The sequence below is a fragment of the Carassius auratus genome, chromosome 12 (genome assembly GCF_003368295.1).
Source record: "Carassius auratus strain Wakin chromosome 12, ASM336829v1, whole genome shotgun sequence".
In the NCBI taxonomy this organism is placed as follows: Eukaryota; Metazoa; Chordata; class Actinopteri; order Cypriniformes; family Cyprinidae; genus Carassius; species Carassius auratus.
The window spans coordinates 14,012,798-14,036,814 of record NC_039254.1 but is presented as its reverse complement, the minus strand read 5'-3'; the positions used below and the strand labels follow the sequence as shown (position 1 = coordinate 14,036,814).

Genomic DNA, 24,017 nt, shown 5'->3' with positions numbered 1-24,017 from the left:
ACTGTCTAAAATCTTGACCTTCATGGTCATCGTGCAGTATTTTAAAAAACAATTTCTCGTAATGACTATAACATTTAGCTAAAATAAGATTAATACATTTCAAATAAGTATAAATAATAAATGGTAAATTGTAGGTAAAGAAATTCATGGCTGGTATTAAACTGATGTATTTTTGTATAAAAAATAATTTTTAGAAATTACTAAGGTTCTGCCCAAAGCATTCTTGGTGTCCTTTTTTAAATTAGAATTTAATTTAATTAAGAAAGCTTTCATTGTTTTAATACACTTTAATGTATCACTTAACACTTTAATCTTTTAAATTGTAAATAAAAATGTCAAAAAAATAAAATCTATTTTTAAAAGTCTATCATTACATATATTACAATAAACTAATTATTATTAATAAATAACACTGACGCCCTGTCAAAAAGAAAAACAAGGTAATAATTGCGTTTTTAGTATTTTTAAGGTGTTATAATTGAATTTATAATGAGGTAGCACTTGGCGGATATGACGTTGTTTCTCAAGCTCAAGTGCGTGACGTGATATTGAAATTAGCCACCTGAGGCGTGATTAGAGAAACGGCTTAACACCGTTATCGCTGCTGAATAATATTGTACTGTGAAGTGAACGCAAACTAACGCACACACGTTTATAACCTAACTGCAGTTCATTCCTTTGTGTTTCATCTGAGAGTAAAACTAAAACGTTTAAGCTCAGGTAAGTGACTTTAACTTCTCTTTGTACTGCTAACTTGCTAGTCAATTGCGACAGGTGCTGTTGAGTCAATATTTACCTGAACGTATCTTTTTTTATTATTATTTATTTTATTATTTATTTTTGGTGTGTTTATTATGGGGTTTATTTGCATTTAATTTAGTTGTTTCTGTAACATGAGGCTTTAGAATATCCGTTTATGAAATGCTGAGTCTTATCTTGTCTGTCAGATGGAACGTTAGAGATGAGTGTTTGTATTTCGCGGCGGTAGGCCAATGCTCTTCTCATTGGTTCAATCGGCTGTTTCTCTGGATGATGCGAGGATGAGAGAAGGCCACATATGGATTATAATGGTTTAACGGTGATACTGGTGATGTTTCGTTTGTGGGAGGCCGGTGATACTGGTGATGTTTCGTTTGTGGGAGGCCGGTTTTGAGGTGGAGGGCCCCAGACCTGTCTGAGTGAGTCTCTTGTTTTTCTGTATAAAGCGAAGACGCCGCATTCCGCGCATTATCATGGAACATTGTAATGCACTTATGGTCGATTAACTGCACAGTTGCTTTAAGTGTACATTCTTGTATATCATTTCTATTATATGTAAACCGTATCCACATTGGATTGTGTGAAACCGTATGCTTATTGCAATCTCACAGCCACTGTTAAGTTAGTTAGATCGTTAGACGTTAGATCAGTAGCCAATTTTTGTAGCTCTCATATGAATTGAAGAGTATTGTTTTTCTTAGTAGTTATTTGGACTGTTTTTCATTGCCTAGTTTTATTTTTAGTATTGTAATTAGAATATAAGATAACTGATTATTTTATTGTTGTCTTGTATTCTGTTTGGGTTTGAGACTACATTATTTAGTACATCGATTTTTTTCCACTATAGTTTGATGCATGAGAGTCCAGCATTTACTGTGATCTTGGTGTGAGAGGATGATGTTCCAAGAAGAGCCAATCTATGCACTCGTGTGAAAGTGTCCCGTCAAACCTATTGCATCACACAAAGGATTTGCTGATTTTTCAACCAGATTTGCGTTGCTACAATGCCAGTAGTATGTAGATGAACAGTGTGAACTTTCTCCATTCTTCCTGTCCTACACCTGGATCTACCTGTTATTAGTCAGCAGAAGTCTGCTGCATGACCCACGATGGCTACCTTTTTACATGCAAAATTTTTGGACCATATTCATTCCGATTAATGAATCTGAATGTACAGTAGTGTTTAATAAAGTGATCGGGTTGATGTGCACGTTAATGTCACAAGTTTCAAATAGGAATAGATTTTTGACATGCGCACACTGCACAAATAGTTAAAGTGGAAAGTGACCGATATTATAATGTAGTTTCTCACTGTTTGCACATTACCACTCTCCTACATTGTTTCTTTATGTTTTCATAAATGCTCTTGGATTTTAGAGCATCATTGTAATTCTTTAAAACAAAACAAAAAAAATCTTGCATTGTCTAATCACTAGGGCTGGGACGATAAATTGATGAAGAATCGATTTGTGGATTGATTCCTCTGGAATCTATTCCAAGTTTAGATTTTAACAGCAGATACAGCTCTAATCTAGATTTTAAACACACTCTCAAATGCTTATAATTGCTAAAGAGCACTTGTGCTTTTGACAAGTCGAGTAATGTTAATTTCGACTCAGCACGGAATGCTTTTATTTCACAAGATTAAAGAGCCACACAGATGGGAAATCAAAAATTACCTGTATTGCAGTGTATGATGTAGCTGTCCATCAGTGTAAACAATGTGCAAAGTAATTAAACCAAAAAGTACATGATTTATAAAGTTATTTGCTTCTAAAGTAAGGAGTCGACTCTGAATCGCTGAAACGAGTCGTTATAGATTTCAAATCTTTTGCCCATCTTTATGTACGTCAGTAGGAACACTTTGCATAATAATCTCCGCCTACCGTCTTGGGAGAAACGAAGCTCTGACCTGCCCCCCCTCCCCCACCACACACACACACACACGCTCTGGTTGGTGTGATAGCATTATGTCGAGGAGACAGTGTGTTTTTAATTGTAAAGGCAAGTTTGTTTTATTTTCACTGCCAAAGAATGAAGATCAGAAGAACCAATGGCTAAAATTCATTTTTACCACAATACCAGAGCAGTACAACAAATCCTTGTTGTGTTCACAACATTTCACTGATGACTGCTTTTCTAATCTCGGTGAGTACAGTGTGATTTTCAAAGCGTTTGGCCATAAAAGAGGGTTCATTACCAACTTTATTTAGAACAACGAGCATCTCCGAATCACAACGCGAAGTATGATTATGATGTTGTGTTTGTTCTCTCCCGAGCATCTTATCAGTATGTGTGCTGTCTGCAGCCTTTCTCTGCACTGATCTTCGTTTGCAAAAACGTCATTAAAATGAAGTGTAACTCCGTGAATTCTCAACGAAGAGACATGAGAGATATCTATAGAAAGCTTGACATGTCTACTTTAAAACTAAACAAGTGCTGCCGAAAACAGATATTCTGTGATAAATTAATCCATATGAAAACAACGCGATGTCTGTTTTTCACGTCTACCTTCACTATATCTAATGTGACCACACCCCCGCATTGAACGCGCTATTCAGATTCAAACTGAAGTGCGCGGCTTGAATACACCCACACAGAAGAAAAAGCAGCGAGACTGTTCAAGTTTTTTATTTTACTGTTTGCTTCGCAGTGAGAGGAATAAGACATAATTCACCCCAAACAGATGCTAACGCATAGTTTACCGTGGAGGTGTGTGCGGAACAACCAATCAAACCTGACTATGTTAGTTGACCAATCAGAACACAGTATGCAACCGAAAGGTAGGGTTTAAGGAAACTGAATCTTTTGAACAGCTTCGCGCGAACCGTTTGGGGATCTCTGAGAATTGATGTAATTTTAAAATGATATTTTGACAAAATTACAATTTTTTTTAACCTTGGATGGATTTAAACCTAATGTACAGGACTTATAAACAGTGATAGGAAGCTTAGAATTTTCATCTTACTGGCTCTTTAATGTAAACACAGTCCACTGTGAACACCCTTGTAATTCACTTCAAGGTTCAAGTGTGTGTAAGGATTTGGAAAAGAGCAGAGTACAGTTGTTTCTAAAGCATGCAGTGCCATCTGCTGTTCAAAACTAAGCTCAGGATTGAGTCAAGAAGGAATCGCGATGCACTCGGAAAATCATGAATAATTTCTTGCTTCGCGATGCATCAATTTATTTTCCCAGCCCTACTAATAACAGTCATGATGAACTCTATATACATATCTTCTATATACTTGTAAATAGTGGAAACAGAAAAGATTAGAATTTATCATGTATTTTGGCCTGATTGCTGCCATCTATAGTGTAAAAAGATAAATAGCGTGATTTCATACCGGTCAAAATCATGTTATGACTACAGTACAAAATAATGTCAAGTAATTGGCTGAAGCGTTCAATGTCTGCTGTGCACAAATTACAGATTTAATGCTTAGAAAATATAATATTCAAATGTAATGTAGACTTCTAACTACTACTTTGGTTTGTTGTTTGTGTGTGTAAATACAGTCAGACTTCAATTGAAATTTTGGTTGCACTTTATTTTACAGTACGTGTACTAACATGTACTTATAGTGTACTTAGTGTATTTATCTAAGAAAGTTCTGGTAACACATGGTAACTACATGGGGTAGGGTTAGGTTTAGGGGTAGGTTCAGGGTTAGTACCTAGTTATTACATAGTTATTGTAATTACTATAATAAGTACATAGTATGTACATGAGGAACAGGACTGTAAAATAAAGTGCTACCGAAATTTTTCTATAGGTTGTACCCAATACATATTGGTACCATTTAGTTTTCACATGGTCATGTGGGATCTTGCCAGAACCCTCAAACAGATGAGTGGTTCTTTGTTTAAGACTGAATTGGTTTCCACTCATTTGCCACTGCAAATTTGTCTCCGGACAGGTCAAGAAGAATGACCATTGGTGATCACTGACTGAAATTTTGCATCCCGTCTTAGCCACTTCCTAATGTGGATTTTAAGCGGATACACATCCGATATCTGGAAATCTGACATACGTCTAAACACTCACATCCAATTCTCACTCACAGCTCCCAATGCGAGGGCGACCTGTTTGCTCAAAGATGTTTAATGGTGTTTAAATGCTGGTTTGCTGTATGCGCTTGCATTTCGAGATGGAAACTTTTTATAGATAAGAAATTGCACGTTCAGTAGATGGTTTTCAACACCTGCCCCGTGAATTTTGAAAATACAACCGCTTAAAGCTACATTATATTTCTCCGCAATGCGGTGATAACTTGAGGGGATTATTTTTCCGGTCTTTATCCTTTCAGATTTTGTGCTGCAAAACATCCATAACAGCCGTTGTCCATGCTGGTAAATAATAATGGCCATTCGACATGAATTATATAATTCATTTGAATAGCATGGTCATTTAAAACACAAGGGTCTACCATGTGCATAGTAAAGCGATCACTGCAGACAATCCTTTTGGCTGGGAATTAATGTAAACGCAGATATCGGATACCAGTCGTGTCTAAAGGGAATGTAAACAGATGGGCCAAAAAATTTATAGATTTAAAAAGATTGGATTCGTGCATTGATTATCACAGTTGTAAAGATAATCACAGTTATTCTTGCAATTTGGGCCAAACCAAAAAACTGAATTCAGAAGTATTTGCAATAAACATCCAGAAATTCAAGTATTTGTAGTATAAATGAGGCATAAAAACGGATCCATTAACTTACCCAAAACACACTCACACTGACCCTAGATCAGCAAAACATTGTTCACTCCTTCATGTTACTGCAAAGTGTAAGCCATGGTGTGTCTTAGCTGATCACATGTGATTGGATCACCAGAGATTAATACAGGGTGAATACTGGGCACCCCTCTGAATTTCTTTGCTGAATCACTTTTTAAGCACTTTTACAGATGCAATTCATCCCATGTTCAAAGTACAGTGAAGTGCCTTTAAAATTTATAGTGTTAGAGATCCTGAGGATAATGAGGGAGGGACAGGGAACGTTTAGTGGCTCACATGTCACATATGCAGGAGCTCTACACTGGAAGTAGAGCAAGCCTTCTTAATTTGCTTGATCCCTCCAGATCTCCTTGTGTCTGTGGAAGCGTGTGTGTATGCAGTAATGTGATTGTTCCATGGGATGACCAGTGACGACACATGGGATCTGGAGAGCTGGGGCTGGACGCTGCTGTGTGTATTACACCTGTTTTTTTTTGTTTTTTTTTTCTGTGTTCAAGTGTATTGCAGGAAGCCTTAGCTTTAATGCTAATGCTATTGTTGGTATCGATTTAAGGCTGGCTGGAATTTTAACAGCGGTAAGCTGACGTTAATTATACATTGTCAGGTTACTGTTTAGCATGTTTTGCTCAGCTGCTGCTGTCTGTATGTCCTTTGTCACACTGTCAGACCTCAAGCAAGCAGAGCGGCTCCAAAGTTCAGACGTGAATGCTGGGATTGTTTCTAGAGAGATGGCAGTTGTTACTGTCCTTGAACCCTTGGCTTGAGTTTAGAAATGGTGGCTGGGCACAGTTAGTTGTAAAATGACCAGACCCATCGTTCCAGTTTTACTGGATGGCTTTGATTTCTTTTGTTTTGAGTGTTTGAGATTGGAGTTTATTTTCTCTGTTGTGGAGGTTTAATGTGTACCAAATTCTTCACTTGTTCACTTGGTCTTTGCTTGGTGTGTGTGTGTGTGTGTGTGTGTGTATGTATATGTATGTGTGTGTTTTTCTGCTAAATCACTTGTTTTAATCTGAATAAAATGGTAGTAGCAGGATTATAAAATAGGTTTGATTATAATCATTTGATAAAATGAAGAGAGCGTGCCATAAGTATGAGATCATTTTACTTTGACTGTTTCCTATCCCACACGGAGACTGCTGAACGTGCCTTTTTAAATGTTTTTGTGGTGCTCGTTGTATTTTAAAACACAATTGCAATGTTTCAAACTGACTTTATGGCATTTAAAATAAAATGATCCCAAACGTAACTGTGGTGCGTGTGTGGCTGTGCTCTGCAGCAAAACGCACTGTTGCTCACATTAAATCTATTTATGTGATTTTTATGACCGGTACTTAATTTGATCCTTCTGAATTCTGTTCTGGAAAATGTCAGATTTTATTTTTTGTGTTCCGGTAGGCCTATTTGGCTTTTAAAAATCTGGCATACCGTGCATTAGATCATGACAGTGCATGGGTGCAGATGTGGAAGCGCGAGCGCTGCTTTGGCTAGATTTATTTGGAGGTTATTGCTCCGGTCTCATTCAGCACAAATCCAAATGTTTCCATATTCGCAATGCATTTGAATGTTATGGATGTTGAATTAATTATGAAGCACTGCCACACTTCTGTTTTAAATCCGTTATTTTAATTATTTTAATCAGATATTTTGCATATTTAAAAAATGTATGAAAACAAACTTTTCTTTTTATGTTAGGCCTATGACTTAAATGGGCTATACATTTTCCTTAAAGTATCCCATTTTGTCCCAGGGCTTGAGAACCTGTGCCCTTGTTTGGTCCATGCAGAAACTTGTGAACGATGCTTTTTGTGGCGTCACCGTTCAGTGACATCAGTGAATGCTCCGGGAAAACATATTGTCAGAGTTGGTCACGGCTCCTATTAATTGCTGTTTTGAATCCAGCAATTATTTATTTACAAACTATAAGCTCTGATTGACAAGTGTGGTATAAAAGCTTTGTTTATTAGAGGAATAATAGGTTAACTGGAAAATGTTAGATCGCGATCATGCCTCTTGATGCTGTTCGAGCCTATAGCCTACATATATGTAGCTTTGTTCTGGTTTGCCAGTTGGTCACGAATTTACACAAATCCAGTAACATTTAGGCATTGTTTCTTTTCCTAAATCTTCAGTCTAACCCTCTAATTTCTCAGGTTTTTATTATCTTTCACTTTTAATCACTGTTTTCGCATCTCTTATGTGGTAAACAATTTATTCATTTGTTCTCTTATTTGTTAAATCATGGGTTATTTAGGGAACAAAATTAATGAAACATGGACAGTTGCCACAAATTAATAAGTCGTAGGAATGAATTAACGAGTTGTAAGAGCCTTTCTGTCCTGTGTCCCACAGCAAATGCAAAGCACACATAAGAAACCAGTATCTGATGAAATGACTTAGTTACTACATTTCTATTGCTTTCCATGAATAACTTTTGTGTTGTTTCCATTTAAATGTCCTTTTAAAGTTGAAACCACATTAAAAGCTTAGTTTGTACATTGTGAATAAATGATTAGTTTATAAACTTTTACCATCACTCACAGCCGCTCGCACGTGTTCTGCGCATGAACTGCACACAGCCCAACATTAAATCGGTTAACCGACCATCGATAGCTTTAATCAATTGCATCTCTTATCGACAATTAATCGATCATCTATTAATTGTTGACATCCCTACCTCAAATGCAAGACCACTTTAAGCAAATAGTGAATATCTAAATGAAATCGATCACAAGTGGGAGATAGGAAATCTCTGATAGCATGCGAAGGCAGCATAAATCTCTTCTATGGTAGCTGATCCTAATTAGTCTTAATTAGTGCTTTTTGTCGGTCTCCATCAGTTCCAGCTACTCTTCAGAACAAGACTTTGAGCGGGAGCTCTGGTTTGGGCCCATCTACAAGTCACCCAGGATGTCCAGACGCAGTCTCCGTCTGCACACCAACCCAAGTCACTATGGAGACGACAGTCTGCTTGACTCATCTCTAAACCACAGCGCCTCCTTCAGCCGTGACCAGTGAGTGCAGTTTGTCCTTGAAAATTAGCAGGGGATTATTATACTAAATTTGATAAGAATTAGACCATTAGTGCCATCTTATTATAATGCAAAATGTATTTTCTTTTCAGGAACTTTAGTTTGACCTTAAATGTTGGCATAAAGAAACAGACAAAATAAATGTAACTAAGTGTAGAAATAGAAAAGCTACAATTTAAATTATTTGTTTTATGATTCCAGTGGCCAGTTAAGTCAAATCTAATGAAGTTGCAGAATTAGCCACACACAGATGCAGTTACTTTGTGTCCACTAGAGGTCCTCTGGCCGGCATTATTAAATAGAGGTCGACCGATATTGGATTTTGCCGATACTGATAGCAAGGTTGGACCACACTGGCCAATACTGATTAATTAACCAATAGTTTTTAAAATTAATACTGAGGGGTAGTAGTGATGATGGTGGTGGTAGTAGTAGTAGTAGTAGTAGTAGTAGGTTTTTTATTTTTCTTGATTTGTTTTTTTTCCATTTTAATTTTACGTGTCATGCCTTAAACTGTGAATTCAGATTTTATGAATGGATTCTGCGATTCCATTCACGTTTTCTGCATCGCGGGAAACATAGGGCCCTACACTTATACCAGCACAATGTTTACTCTCACACTTGAACTGCTTCTGTTATTGAACACTTAAGTGATTATCTACTTAACATAAAAGAGCAGTGCTGAGTCAATGAGAACTCACCTGTCACACACTCCGGACAAGTCGTGTTCAACTCGATGAGCGGTCTAAAACAGTTTATTTATACACCATACAGACACAAGCTGACTTCAAGTATAAGCAATATTTTGATTCGGTTTTCCGTCCTCGCTCTTTTCTTGTTCGGTCTCTGTCTTGCAGGACACTGAAGAGCAGAAGGGCTCATCACTCTGTTTCAGGGACACCACAGATTGTTCAAACTCCTAGGTCTGCCTCAACGTCAATCCTGCAGGCCCATAACAGCACCCTGAACAGCTGTGCGCCCAGCAATGCCTCTCTGCTGTCCTCTTTCTTAGAGGAGTCCTCCATACAGGAACACACCCTCGTCGACAGCTTCTGGGGTCAGTGCCAGCAGACCTTCATGATCGCCATCATATGATACTCCTTGAGTTGAAATGAACTGAGATTGGTGGACAACTGAAGCATTGATTTTATTTTATTTTATTTATTTTTTTTATTTTTTTTATTTTTTGTCATTATTAGGTTTGGATGAAGACTGTGATGTTAAGGGTAAGTGTTTTTATTTATTTATTTATTTATTTATTTTAAATTTGGGGCTGTATTAAGTTTTATTGGATTTATTTCAGACCAGACAATCATTGCACACTACAGCACAGTGGAGGCCAAAACACAGACCTCTACGGCACAGAATGGCTACATTTCCAAAGACTTCCCCAGTGCCTCTCCATCCAAGAACAACAGTTCCCTTCATGATGCTACTGGGCATCAGGGTCCACCCAGCACAGCCTCCTTCCCAAACACTACGCTGTACTGCAGGGACAAGAATCGAAAATACAAGCCAGGTGAGACAGTTTGATAAAGCACTAGAAATCAGCTGTTTCCCCTTTTCCTGTTATGTCAAACCCCTTATATGATGTGGTCAGGTTTCTCCTGGTCTTCAGAAATGGGCTCGGAGTCATTCAGTCTTTGGATGCTGAATATTATTGAAGGGAATGTGCAGGCTTGACTTCATTGTGTCTACAGGTGTGCTGGGGATATTGTCTGAGACATGCCTTCATAACCGAAAGAGAATTGCTGCTTTTGTAGTGTACATATGCCGACTACTGATGCAGATGGCACTGCTCAAAGGTATCAGCCTTGGTTAGTCTGTTGTTCACCTCTCCAGGCTGTGGGGTTCCTCACTAGATGGTTTATGGCTGTTTGGGTCTTTTTCTTTTCAGCATGTCACTGTCAGACCTTGAGACTAGCCCATGTTCAAATTATGATCTAGAATTACAGTGTCAAGTGTCAATAATGGAAACATTTTCCATAGCCTTTTCATTATTTTAAGATGCGTTTTACACCTTGGTATATATCAAGGGTGAGGAAACTTTTGTTTTGTGGTGTTATATTTATAAAGCCTGGATAATTGTTTAGATGGATTTGGATTTTAGGACTTAGACCTGTACAGATCTGCACACTTCTTTACCCAGCAGGCTGCTTTGCATGTGTGATGTTGTCCACAACCACAGTCTCTGTTCACAGTCTTTTCTGACCACTCTATCGCTTTCAGATATTTTGATCAGCAACACATTGTGTTGATTTAATATCAGTCCATGTCTGTCCAGGCCTGCTGTCATCAGTGCTGCAGTGGTGTGTGCGAGTCTGTAAGGGAATCGCTTGCTCTACAGCCACTGTGTTGAGGAAGACACTGCAGTCTGTGCAGCAGAAGAGAGCAACCAATGGCTGTGCTAATGGAGGTATCGCTTTCTCTAAAACCCTCTGGTGCCTGGATATTATGTCCACTTATTAACAGAACTACGGTTCACACTGTACAAACAGCCAGAAACAGGCAATTGCTTATTCTTAAAGAACTCGTTACACTCATGATGTCACACTCCCAAGTCATTTCAAGAGAAAATCATTAACTTAAGGGATTTTGTGGCTGTTTTGTTGTAGCTTTTATAGGAATGTTAGTTCTTAACTAGGCTCTTGATTGTTGATTCACACATTTGTTCGCAGGAAATTGTTATTAAAGAAATTTGTTAATTGGTGGACTGGGGCTCATTTGACAATAGAAAACAATTTTTAAGTTTCCACTTGAATAATCTGACCCTCAAAACAAATGTAGTTAAGGAGCCCTGATGTAAACAGCCCCTTTATGGTATCCTTGCAGGCATCATACAAAAGATATCTGGTTTGCTGGCATTCCGTCAGCTTGAAATTGAAGTTGCAATAATGAATCCGTTCGTAAACCAGGTTGGTAAGTGGGTTTTTATCATGGTGGACTTGAATTAAAGTGGTCAGTGTATCTTTTGGTCATTTGATTTTCTACTTAAACAAAACGGAAAAACGGAAATCAAACCATTTCTCATTTCTCTTTTTACTCTATGGAAGAAGGCAATTATTACTCCTGTTCCTAAAAAATCTTGTCCATGGGAGAATAATGACTTTAGACCTATTGCTTTAACTTCCATTGTGATGAAGTTTATGGAAAACTTAATTACAAACCAACTAAAACTGAAAGTAGTTCCACAGTTAGATCCTTATCAGTTCGTTTATAAACACCGAAGAGCAGTGATGATGCAATCAACAGTCTAATTAATACTAAATAAATAAATGTGTTTAAATAAATGTGTAAATATATAAATAAATTATTGTTTGGTGTGTTTGTTTGTTTGTTTGTGGTGGGCATAGATAAAAAAAATTTAGTCTAGATTAGTCTCCCTGTAATCTTGGAATTAATAATTAAAATGGCTCATTTGAATTCTGCCAAAGGCATTCAGAATATGTGTCCTACGCAAATAAAATAATGACTAAAAGTAAGTCTTTTAGTACGGGTTTCTCAAGCCAGGTGGTGCATTAGACAAGGGGCTCATCTCCGGTTTCCAAAATTTCATCACAAAGTGCTTGAGAAAGCTGTAAACTAATTTCACATTGCACAAGGTGCAAACAACCTTACGTCTGTTTCACACACTATATATATATATATATATATATATATATATATATATATATATATATAAAATATATAAATTATTTTCATCTGGCAAGCATCCCTAGCAAAGAATCTTCACTATTAATAAACTCTGCTCGTCTGCCGCTTCTCTTCTGTTGAAAATGAACTGAGCTTGTGGTTGCCGCGCATCGGTGCTTTTAACATTTAATGCTCGGATTTTAAAATTTTTCCTTTCTCTTTGGAGTGTTAACAAGTTCTTGGTGCATAAAGAAGATCTGTAAAGTTGACAAGACTGAAGTCTCAAATCCAAAAATATATTCTTTATCAAAGTTAAGAATCAACCACTCCTACCTAAAACGACTCATTCTAACACTCCCCCACATGTCTATGTCACAGTGTGGGAGGATTTTCATCATGCCACCCAAATGTTCATGCAAAGAAAGAAGCCCTAACTTTTATTCTCGCTGTAGTTTTGTTGCTGGCAGTGCCATGTTGTGGAGATGGCGTTTCATTGTGAAAGTGAAGCTACTTTGTTTGGCCTTCCAAAAGAGGACACAACTAGAAATCATAGGTTAAGTTGTAATTACAAAACTGTTCCAGAACTGTTCAACCCAAATATTCAGATGTGTGCAGCGCATTTTGTGGAGGACAAGGACTGCTTTCTGTGAGAGCAGCCTACAATGCCAGTGTCTGTTTCTATAAAATGCGGCAATTCCACCTTTTAACGGACAGTCTGGCGCTTCTGACTCGCAGCCTGGAAGTATGTTTTCGTATGTAAAGGATTTGCCTCTGATGATTCAAACATGAGTTTTGAGCCATGTAGAGTAGAGCTTGTTTGTCTCTCGGATCACAAATACAGGCATGGTTTTGTTTACACAGCACGATACGCATGCAACACGTGAAAAGGTAAATCATTATCATCTAATTTTGTCCCCACTGGATGCAACAAATGCCTCCATTTATAATGGGTTTTATTGCTTCTGTGTTCCCGCTGGGACACTCTGCATCACAGTATGGTAAGGGACGTAACATTTCTGTCACATGCTGAGAGGCATTCAGCCAATCAGTGGACTGGATAGCTGGAAAATAAGCATACACCTCGCTTTTGTAAAATGGCCAGAAAGGCGGGGCATAGAGAAACAATATTGTACAGAATATGGAATTATTTTTTTTTTACGTTAAACCACAAACCCATTTCATTACACCAAATACACAAAATAATGTTCTTTTTAGCAATGTGATATGACCCCCTTTAAAAACTATAATGTTAAAGTCACCCTAAAGGTTGAAGTGGGTTTTCAGTCACATCTGAAATTGAATGCAACATTCAAAACCCCACGTCCTTTTAAATTATTTTATAGTTTTTCTACTTTATAGTTTAGTTGAAAAAAATGTGTAACTCTTGCTTTAGCTGCAGATCTGTTTCTGGTTGAGACAGGTGACAGGTGCTCAAATGCAAAACAGGGTGTGAGACAATCACTTTTTTTTTTTTTTTTGGTCTATTAGGTTTTGCATTAGTGCACCTGTCTCTTCTTTCTGTCTTTGTAAATGTAGTCCCTTAGTGGAAGTCTGTCTCAGGAGTAGCAAATGTAACTCTCTTTTATTATCCCATTACACCTGAACAGTGATTTCTGATGAACCCTTCTCATCCTCTCACTTTTTTTAACAGGCCACTTTAGTCTCTTCCATGTTGTTTGACCTCCTACAGCTGCTAGAACTTACAACGTTTTTTCCCCCTTCCAGATTTTTCTTCGAAACATGATTACACCGTGCATAAACAAATGCGCCTGTCCACCATGAGCACTGCCTTGGTTACATGCAAATCTCTCTTGTTGGAGTCTGTCTATGCAGAGCTGGGATTAGAGGAATGAAGAAGACTGGTACAGAACTGCGAAGGAGTCTTGGCTTTATCTGATGTTTGTCTGTTTGTTCTGTTCTTCATCATAGGCAAGGAGAAATACTTCAGCAGTATGAGTGTTAAAGAGGTAGTGATGCAAAAGGAACGACCGAAGATCAGCAGCGTACTGTGTAAGTACACATACTTCACTTTTAGATATTCTTCCAATTCAAATCTTTAGGTGTTCATATTTAAAGTTGTGCATCGTAAGGAACAAGGCACACAGGGTTGGAATAACATGTGGGTGAGTAAATGATGACTGAATAACAGCATTTTTTGGTAAGTTATAGTTTTAATTGTGCCAGTTAATCATGCTGCCTTTTTAGATACATTTTTTTTGGGTAAACTATATGGTAGTATTGCACATTTCCATTGGGAATGCATTTGTAAACATTAATTATAATTGTAATCAATACATCAAATTGCCTGTGCATGAGCATTGCAATTTTTTTTGGCCACTTACGTGGTTTCAAATAAGTTATGACTGCTAATTGATTTATTGGCCAGTGTTGGGGATCTGATTTTCACCGCAGGGTATATATTAGTGTAGATTAAAAAAAAAAAAAAAAAAAAGTATTTAAGATTAAGACAAGATTAAAAGCACAACAAATGTTGAGGGAGTAGAACTTTAACACTCAGTTTGTGTCATTTTCAACCGTACACCGATTCTGACAGGTGATGACTGCAAAAGGAAGCATAATTTTGCAACGGACCCTCATTCTTCACAGGAAGAGAAGCCTGTAGTGACCTTATGGTCGCCCACAGGTTATATAATCATCTTTCTTACAATCTTAGTCATTCCAAGCTTATGGTTTGGGAGTAGTTAGTTAATGCTGCTGTGAGCTCCTTCCCTGCATTGATGGTTTTCAGGTTGTGGTCAGGGCAGTTTTCTCCCCGGCAGGTGTGGGTTTGTCTCTGTGAAGAGCTTTCTGGCAACCTTGCATGGCTTTTTCTTTGTTCTGTTTTCTGTGGTGCTGATGCTCTGGTTCCATTTGGGAATCTCTTTCCTTTTCAAATGTAGTTATAACTAAGCATCTTTTCTTATCTTGCAACCTTTTTGTTCATTCATATTCAGTACATTCAAGCAATATTCCTATTAGAGCTCTTGTTTACGGTTGCAATGGGGTCTTGATTACAAAAGACCACCCACCGTATATTGAATATTTTAAATATTGAAAACATTGAAGTAAAATGAAGAGAGATTCAGTATGCTGCACCAGTGAAGTCCATAATCAAATGTAAGCAAATTGGTGACGTTGACCTAGTGTGAATGTTGGTAGGGTGACACACATCCGGTAATTCTGCAAACAGCAGCTGTTCTAGATAACAGCAGTCAGCTCGCTTTGGCTACTGCAATTTTCCTCTCTGAGGTAAATATTGTTTATCTTTGTTCAACCAAGTCTAGCAGACCAGTGCAATTTTTGCAATGAAGTGTAGGAATAGCATATTTAGAAACAATTTAGAAATAGTACATTTCAGAAATTCAGGAAGCTTATAGGTGCTGGAACCTTCTGTAAAGTGTTTAAGTAAAATACAATACTGTCAATTAAATTCAGAACATTGGAAACACTGACTATTAGAAAACATCTCTCTGTTGCTTCAGAGGCCATAACATACTAAGTCCAACTCTCAATAACCTTGGCCAAAATAATAAAGAGTTCAATAAAAAATAATACATAGTTCAACATAAAGTGTAAGGTGATCCTTGAGGCTCAATGTGCTGCGGTGATATGGGAAGTTTACGAACGCTAGTTGGTGCTCCAGTATAATCGGTCCGCTGAAACTCATCCAGTGAGAAACGTTCCGCGGTGCAAAAATAAGTTATTAAAATGCGGGAATTTTTTTTCCTGTAATTAATCTTAGTTAACGCGTTATTTTTTGTGTAATTAATTAATCTCAATTAACGCGTTAAAGTCCCGGCCCTAAATATTATATAAATTTGCCTTTTTTATTTTCATTTTAGCATATAGATGAATTGAATACAGACCAAAGATAACCTGTTAGAGTTACCCAAAACGAATTATATTTTGTTTAACCACTACAGAGACATCAGAGCCAGCGGCACATATCAGAAGGTCTATCCGAGGTGAGGCTGCTTCTCATCGGATAGATGATCACTGAACTCCCGCTGATTGCGTGGAGCTCACCGTCTCTGAGATCGGCGAAACACATTTTTAAATAGGCACTGTCTTTATAAATAAACCACAGATTTGAGTTTTAAACAACTACATTCTCGCCTGAAATACTTTTAAAATTACATTTCATGACACAACAACAGTAATATTTTGAAAATGATCCGAATAATTGGTGGTTTAACTCAACCAATGCTGCGTGAACTCAACCAATCAGGATGTTTAGCGCCCAAGTCCCGCCCCCGAAAGTTCCCGGAACTTTGAAAAAGTACCACCTCGCCAGCAGGGACTTTCTGAGGGGCATTTTTTTTTACCCGGAACTTTTAGTTCCTGGTTCCTGCGGTGGAAACACACCAAGTACCAGTCCAAAGTCCCTAGTTCCTGGGTAAAGTTCCTGTGGTGGAAACGCGGCATTAGATGCGATGACTCAGAAAGGGCCTCTAAGAAATGTATGTAAACCACCTCTTTGCATGTGAAATAAATGCTGCATTGCTGGGTTCATCTCCAAATTAGTTTTAAACTCCTCCATCCCTTTATTTCAGCCTCTGTTTCAGAACCAGGTGTTTTAGCAGTTTATTTGCTTGGTGCAATTCTTCTCGAGGTTTTTATTTTTCCATTTTCACAATTAATTTTTTTTATTAACTTTTTCACTCAGGCCATTTTCTTTTTAAGTTAAAACAAAACAAAAGATGATGATGATTGGAAGAGTTTTCACTAGTAGCCTCGTGACCTCTGTATGCATTTAATTTACTCTAAGAATTTTAGGAGGCCTGCAAGATGTGGGAATGTGCAATTTGTCAGCTTTTTTTTGCAAATCTCGTGTGTGACTTCTCGCTGTACACCCTAACCCTGCACTGTACCCTAAAGAGTGCGTGCTGATCAAGACTTCAGTTGTTTTTACTGATGCTTTACTCTGTATGTTTCCAGGGAAGACAACCTCAGGAAGCTTCTTGTGGCTTGGTGATTTCTTTTCAAAGTGAGTTTTGCTCTCTTTTCCAATCAGTTCTTTCTTTACCTATCTGTGTCTAATGCACATCCAGTGTGGCTATAGAATTGGTATTGAACTCTTGATTCCTTGATAACTTGGTAGTATTTTCAACTGAAATCTTCACTATAATAGTAGTCTTACCCTATGTTTGTCAACTTTTCATAATTAAATGACGACTAATTAAATTTAGGAAGACTATTATAACAAGTCTGATAACTGGATAGCTTTCATTTTATATGAAATTGTATTATCATTTAAATTTTTTGTGAATTGTTTACTCGTAGCAAATGAGAAAAAAAAAAATTTGACATTTGGTTTATGAAAGAATCCCTTACTGTTGCTTTGAACAGAACTGCTTAATATGTAAAAATAATAATAATAATAAAGTCTCTTAATCACACTGAATGGTCACAAATCACTAGATCACTTGTTTTTTATCGGCACACTGCTAGTGTGTTAGTCACATGAAAATTTGAACCTGTCCATGTTCTCTTCCAGGTGTCTCCCCATGTTCTCGAAAGTCCTGTTTCTTGTACCTTTCCTTCTGTTTCTTGGTGAGCTTGCTGTTCATGAGTGATTTATTTGTCTAAATGAAAATAAGATCCTGCATTCTCATGCATTTCTTCTGTGCCCTTCTTGAAAGCTTTGTGCTACTGGGGGCCATCAGGACTGTTAGCCATGCTGCCTTCTGCTAATGTGACTGTGTGGAGTGATGCTTCCTACGTCACCCCTCCATCCACCTCCATGGGCGACTCAGAGGAGAGACAAACTCCCCCTGACACACACACTCAGGTTTGTACTACCTTGTGTATTGTAATCCTGTCGAATTGACTTGCTTTCTACCAATACTAAAATATTAAGTTGACTGTCTGTTATTATGTCTTCCTCTTTACAGAGGCCCTCAGTTCTGTCGTTGTCATCAGTAGAGGTGGAGAGGTTGATGCGTTTAGAGGACAACTTGTCTCAGCTGTGGGATCGAGTAACAGGGGGTTTGCTCAGGCAGGAGGAGCAGCACACTGAAGTGCTCAGTCTGTATAACACGCTGCGCTCCGAGCTCCACACAGAGAGACTCACAGACCGAGAGAGTCTGGGAAAGTGGATTGGAGACCTGCTGGAGGAGCGATTCAGCCGGCTGAAAGGCGAGGTGCAGAAAGAGGCCAAGTACACGCAGCAGGTAATTGGTAAATGCTAGTCATTTTAAGACCATTATGCGGACAACTTTTAACATGCATTAGAAGAGGAATGGCAGATGTTCTGTATGTAGAAATGAACATGCAAACACGAGTCACACATTTAAAATACAGATCAAAGAATATTGGGTGCTCAGGTTGTTTTATATTGTTTCCAGTTAAACAGGCATGTTTTTTGATAGTTATATATTATGTAATATCTTGATGAATAATCTTCAATTCTGTCTCTGTCTGCAGCATCAGGAAAAGCATGCAGAAGAGCGTCAGTCAGAGAACACTCGACTTGCTGAAGCTGAGGCTCTCCTTCAGACGTTAGCACGCAAAACTGAGGTGCGACACAAATTATACAAGTAACACACAAGATGCTTTATCAGCATGCAGGATTTTGTAGTGGAAGGCTCTAAACCACTGATCGGAGTTCTCTTTGGGCCACAGTTCACATGATTTTTGAATGTAAAATTACTTTGATTCAGTAATCACGTGAGTCATCTGTGCAAATTCAGCTGTATGACTGACTTGTTTAATTTAGGAGTTGCAGAAAAAACAAGAGCCTGCTTTTAGAAATATTCCTGAGGCTGAGGCGCCCACCCCTGAACCTCGCAGGTCATTATCATCTTCAATCTGTTTTTTTAACGGTCAACAGTGTTGTGTCTCAATCAGTAAAGTCATATTCAAGATGTGTCTGTTCCTCTTCAGTGAAGAGGCTGAGAGCAACTCCAGTGATGATTTGCTGGCAGAGGTGAGGCGGCTAGAGGACACTCTGGAGCGCATCAGAGATGATGTGCAGGGGCTGATGGGATGCAGAGAAAAGTGTGAGCAGCTGGACTCCCTTTCAGTCTCAGTAAGTGCCATTTCAGTTCATCGTCTGTAGTTTTTGCAGGGTCTAATTTTCATACCTGGCATTTAAACATCCTTATCTAGCCCATATAAAGCATTTAAATCATTTTTATTCTGGAAGAAATCAATTTCTAAAATAAAAAATCTACTATTACATTGCATGTTTTAAGTTATAACCATATTATAACTTTTTGAAATTCAGGTCAATTTTACCCTCTAATTGTGGCTTTCCACTTGATTAATGTAAAAGACTAAACAAATTAACTGAACTTTTGTATGCTTCATAAATTTGGACTAAATTTCTTATATTTTAATTGGGTTTGATACTTGTAATTCTTGTATAATATACTAATATAGTCAAATACAATTTCCTATAAATATTGATAGTGTTGTTGTTTTTTTTCTTGCATCACACTGGTTGCTATAGCTCAAGTATTTGAATTTTATTTTTATATATAACTTTATTAACGAATGTAATAATAAAAATGCAGTAAAATGGCAAACAAAATGTAATGGTAGCATTACAGTAATTTGAAATGTTTGCACATTCACTTATTAATGAGAAGTTATTAATCAGATACAATATTGTTTTACAAGTTTATGTACCACCAGGTGAAAACTGGAATGTGTAAACTCCTGTGTCTACAGGCCTAATGTTTGCATTAACATATAAATGTTTAAAAAGAGATGAATGGAATATTTTTTGCCATCTGTTTGAACAAAATCTCATAACTCCTGGATCTGCTCCTGCAGGTATCAGAGCAGGTGGAGAAGGAAATCAGGTCTCTGTTTTACGGCAGTGACAAAGCTGAAGAACTGGAGCTTCCTGAATCTCTCCTACAGTGGCTTTCTGATCACTTTGTGAGCACCACTGAACTGCAGGCTTCACTCAGCGCTCTGGAGAGCAGCATTCTGGGTAACCTGTCCCTTCAGGTAGAGGAAGGACAGTCACCTTCAAAAGAGACTATCACCCAAACTGTACGACAAGCCACAGGGGAGGCAGGCCTCTCTGAGGAAGTAAGCTATTGAAAACTTCTGAGTGTTTTAAGAAATTAATAACTATTTAGATATGTAATGCTCCTTTTTTTTGTTTTTCTCCACAGCATGTACAGTTGATTGTCAACAATGCGATAAAGCTCTATTCAGAAGACCGCACTGGTCTGGTGGACTATGCATTGGAATCTGGAGGTATAGTACTGGTCTTATCTCTATGGCTCTAGTTTGTTAATTTTACAGTTTTAATTAAGGATCACAGAATTAAGGATCGCATGCATTCCATCTAGCAATATGCGTTGACAGTGCTCTGTAGATTACTTATAAATTGTAGTCTGTTATTGATTCTCAAGTACATGACAACTTATGTTTAGTAGCATGATCCACTGCATTACACATTTTGTATAATAAGCAGTCTACTTTTTGATTACTTTAAAAGTAAAAAGAATTTTAAATCACATTGATTTTGATTGGGATAATCTTATACCATTTTGAGATGATAAAAAAAAATACAAAGAGGCGGGGGGCACAGTTTTCAAAATTAATCTTTGAGTAGGCCTATTATTCATTTGTCATTTTTCATCATGCCATAAAATATTTGTAATACGACAGACTTTGCATTTAATGTGAATTGTTTAACAACATTTGTACTTATTACAACAATTTCATTGTACTGAAAGAGAGCAAAGAGCATTTTCACTTCAGTTCAGCGAGTTCAAGCACTCTCAAAAACTCCCTTTACAATCACTGAAGCTGTTTACACTGAGAAATGAATGTATTACTTGCATTCGTATGCACATCTGCAATTTGTTTCTGATGAGACAACTTGCCGGAGAATTTGAGAACTATTTCTATTTCTGTGGGAATTTTATTTTAACACCTTTTTTTTTTTTTTTTTTTTTCTTTATCCGACTCAACTATGACACTGTCAATTCTTGAAATAAACTTTTGCCTGTTTGGTGATTAAATAAACTGTTTTAAACTGCCGCTTGAATTGAACGCGACACGTCCGGTGTGAATGTTCACAAAACTGGAAGACTTTCTGAATGTTTATATGCAGTATGCTCTTTTAGAAAGGCCTTTTAAAAGCTGAAAGAACTAGGGAGAATCGATAGGTTATTAACTATATCTGTTGCGTGAATAACATGTAATCCTTTTAATTATAAAAAATCTTAAAATATATGGGATAGAATTTGACTACCAGGAGATTCATTTTTGGAATCTGATTATGAAAGGGTGTAACGATTAATCACGAGGTGGTTGAAAATTGTTTGAAATGTGATTCAAATCAGTTGAGATGGTAAACAAATCACAGTTCAATTAGGGGTAGGATTTTATATGAATGCATGTCTGAGGTGAACTTAAGGTCTTTAGAAAAGTTTAGATGGTATTTTTTTTCTTTTCATCTTGGCTCTGTATAATGCATATTAAAGTTGATGAGTGCAGCGCTGATTTGTTTACAGCGGAAACCAAGGAATTTATGTAAGTGCCACCTACTGGCAGAGAATGAATCTGCATCTCATTCAGCTCATCTGTCGTTTCAATTTCATGCAGGGTTTTTCTTATTTTTTATTTTTTATGTATAGTTTCACAAAACTGAAGTCAAACCATTCTGTTTTTGTTTCAGATTTCAAAATTATACAATCTTTGTAGCATACTGTATATTCTATCATGGAGTAGATGAATTTAAGAAGAGTAGTTTGTGGGCCAAAATTGGTGCCTTGACTATTTCACTGATGTGACTTGAGCATACGGGTTTTGTTTTTGCTTGTTTTCCTCTCTCTCTCTCTCTCTCTCTCTCTCTCTCTCTCTCTCTCGCTCTCTCTCAATGGTGCAATTTTTACCTTGTGCATCTGTGCAAACACATTTACTCAAAGCTTTTTGTTTGAACTGTTTTTTTTTTTATCTGACTGGAAGACATGCTGTTAACATACATGCATGTTTGATACCTGGGTGGTGTAGTGTGGTGAATTTGAATGGTGGTGTTTTTTTTTTTTTTTTTTTTTTTGTTTTTTTTTGTGTGTGTCTGTAGGAGGCAGCATCATAAGCACACGTTGTTCAGAGTCCTTTGACACCAAAACTGCTCTGCTGAGTCTGTTTGGCCTTCCACTGTGGTACTTCTCCCAGTCACCACGTGTAGTCATACAGGTTTGATAACTTTAACAATTCTGATTTTCATTTATGTACATTTATTTTTAATGTCGAGCATTAATTTAATGATAGTCTCTCTCCTTTCTCTTTATTTGTCCCTCCAGCCAGATGTGCATCCAGGGAACTGCTGGGCATTTAAAGGTTCACAAGGTGATCTGGTGGTCGGGTTGTCAATGAAGATTGTGCCTACAGCCTTTTCTCTAGATCATATGCCCAAATCCCTGTCACCCACCGGCAACATCAGCAGCGCCCCACGAGAGTTCAGTGTATATGTGAGTACACATGGAGCTGAAATCATATCGGGGTTTTCACATTCTCGACTAAAGAATAAATATTACCAAGATATTTTTTTATATAATATCATAGAGATTGCACCCTCAAAGAGCAGTTTCTAGAAAATAAAATCTAGTAGAGTTGAGCAAATGTCAGTATTCAGGTCCACATGATCCTTCAGTAATGATGATGAAAATTCAGTTTTGTCATAACTGGAGTAAAGATGTCACAATATTACATGTCTAAGATTTAAATTGGGGTCAAAGTAATATATTTTTTTTTTTTATTTTATTATTGTTCCATTTAAAGGGTCTTGATGATGAGCAGCAGGAAGAGGGGCAGTTGCTCGGACAGTTTGTTTATGATGAAGATGGAGATGCTCTTCAGACCTTCTTTGTATCTGTAAGTATCACACAAGCACAGTTTACCTGTGTATTGGGCTATTTATATATAAATTTTTAAATTGTTTTATGCATTTATCTCACTGTAGCTGCATGAAAATCAAGATGTAACTGACTGATGGTTTCTTGTGAATTGTTTTTTGTTATAAATAATTAGAAGTCGATACAGGAGCAAAAAAAATTGTAAACGAGGAAAAGGCTTATCCTTGTGAATGTTGTAATTGTCATCTACCAGCAGTAGCTAACAGGGTTGTGCTAACCAGCAAATATTTTTGTAATCCTTGACTGATTGCCTAATCTTTTAATTCTGTCTCCATCTTGCTCAAGGAGGAGGTCCCGAGAGCTTTTCAGATCATTGAGATGAAAGTGCTGTCTAACTGGGGTCATCCTGAATACACCTGTGTGTACCGTTTCCGGGTTCACGGGAAGCTTGTTGATGAAGAACTTACAAGCAGTTAAGATGAGATGATTTGAAAAAATGAGTTGAGCTCTTGAGAATAATGTGCCATGAGTTACACAGTCGGGCCTGAGATGACCTGAGGACATCTGATGAAGGATTGCATGCTGGTACATGTACTGTTTGGCTCGAGCGCCAGATTCTGCACTTGCACTCTTCTGAAGCATCACACTGTTTCCACTATTGTCAGTCATCTGGGTTATGCTTATTTTCTGTCGTTTTTATTATATAATTTGGCAGGATTGTCACCAGCAAAAAATGCATTGACAAATTGCTGAACTACAAACAAACCAGTGAAGAATGTATTTTAGTCTAAATGTGTATGTTGTAAAAAGTTGTGCTATTTTTCTTTTCTTTTTTTTTCTAGCTAATATGTGCCCTATTTAAGAATGGCTAGAGAAAAAAATCGCTATTTATTTTTGTGTTTTTAAGTTAATATAAGTGACATTGGACTGTGTATTTTGTAAATTCTTTTCATAATCTTTATGCAGAGGATTTTGTAACTCCCATGTCTTCATAGGTTGGCTTTTTCAAATAAAATTCTAATTTTTAT

The 24,017-nt window shown here is 37.4% G+C and overlaps 1 protein-coding gene across 4 annotated transcripts; it reads left to right on the top strand.

Moving 5' to 3' along the window:
• Positions 1-534: 534 nt before the first annotated feature.
• LOC113111918 (SUN domain-containing protein 1-like) lies at positions 535-24,017 on the top strand. Of its 4 annotated transcripts, none has more exons than XM_026277125.1 (21): positions 535-720; positions 8,339-8,512; positions 9,388-9,587; positions 9,730-9,756; positions 9,834-10,049; positions 10,231-10,335; positions 10,815-10,946; positions 14,093-14,173; positions 17,102-17,150; positions 17,661-17,716; positions 17,806-17,954; positions 18,058-18,336; positions 18,590-18,682; positions 18,882-18,955; positions 19,049-19,193; positions 19,943-20,206; positions 20,293-20,377; positions 22,215-22,330; positions 22,438-22,605; positions 22,916-23,008; positions 23,335-24,017. In XM_026277125.1, exons 2-21 carry the CDS (start codon positions 8,409-8,411, stop codon positions 23,464-23,466), a joined length of 2,568 nt encoding a protein of 855 aa, XP_026132910.1. In that variant the 5' UTR covers positions 535-720; positions 8,339-8,408; the 3' UTR covers positions 23,467-24,017. The 4 variants fall into 4 exon arrangements, with proteins under 4 accessions (XP_026132910.1, XP_026132911.1, XP_026132909.1 ...); XM_026277126.1 differs by lacking the exon at positions 535-720 and adding an exon at positions 990-1,178; XM_026277124.1 differs by lacking the exon at positions 535-720 and adding an exon at positions 5,783-5,948.

Coding starts and splice junctions, on each gene's coding strand:
- LOC113111918 (XM_026277124.1), top strand. CDS start 5,899: ATGACCAGTGACGACACATGGGATCTGGAGAGCTGGGGCTGGACGCTG. Junction 10,947..14,092: donor CAATGGCTGTGCTAATGGAG/GTATCGCTTTCT, acceptor TCTTCATCATAG/GCAAGGAGAAATACTTCAGC. Junction 22,331..22,437: donor CACCACGTGTAGTCATACAG/GTTTGATAACTT, acceptor TTGTCCCTCCAG/CCAGATGTGCATCCAGGGAA.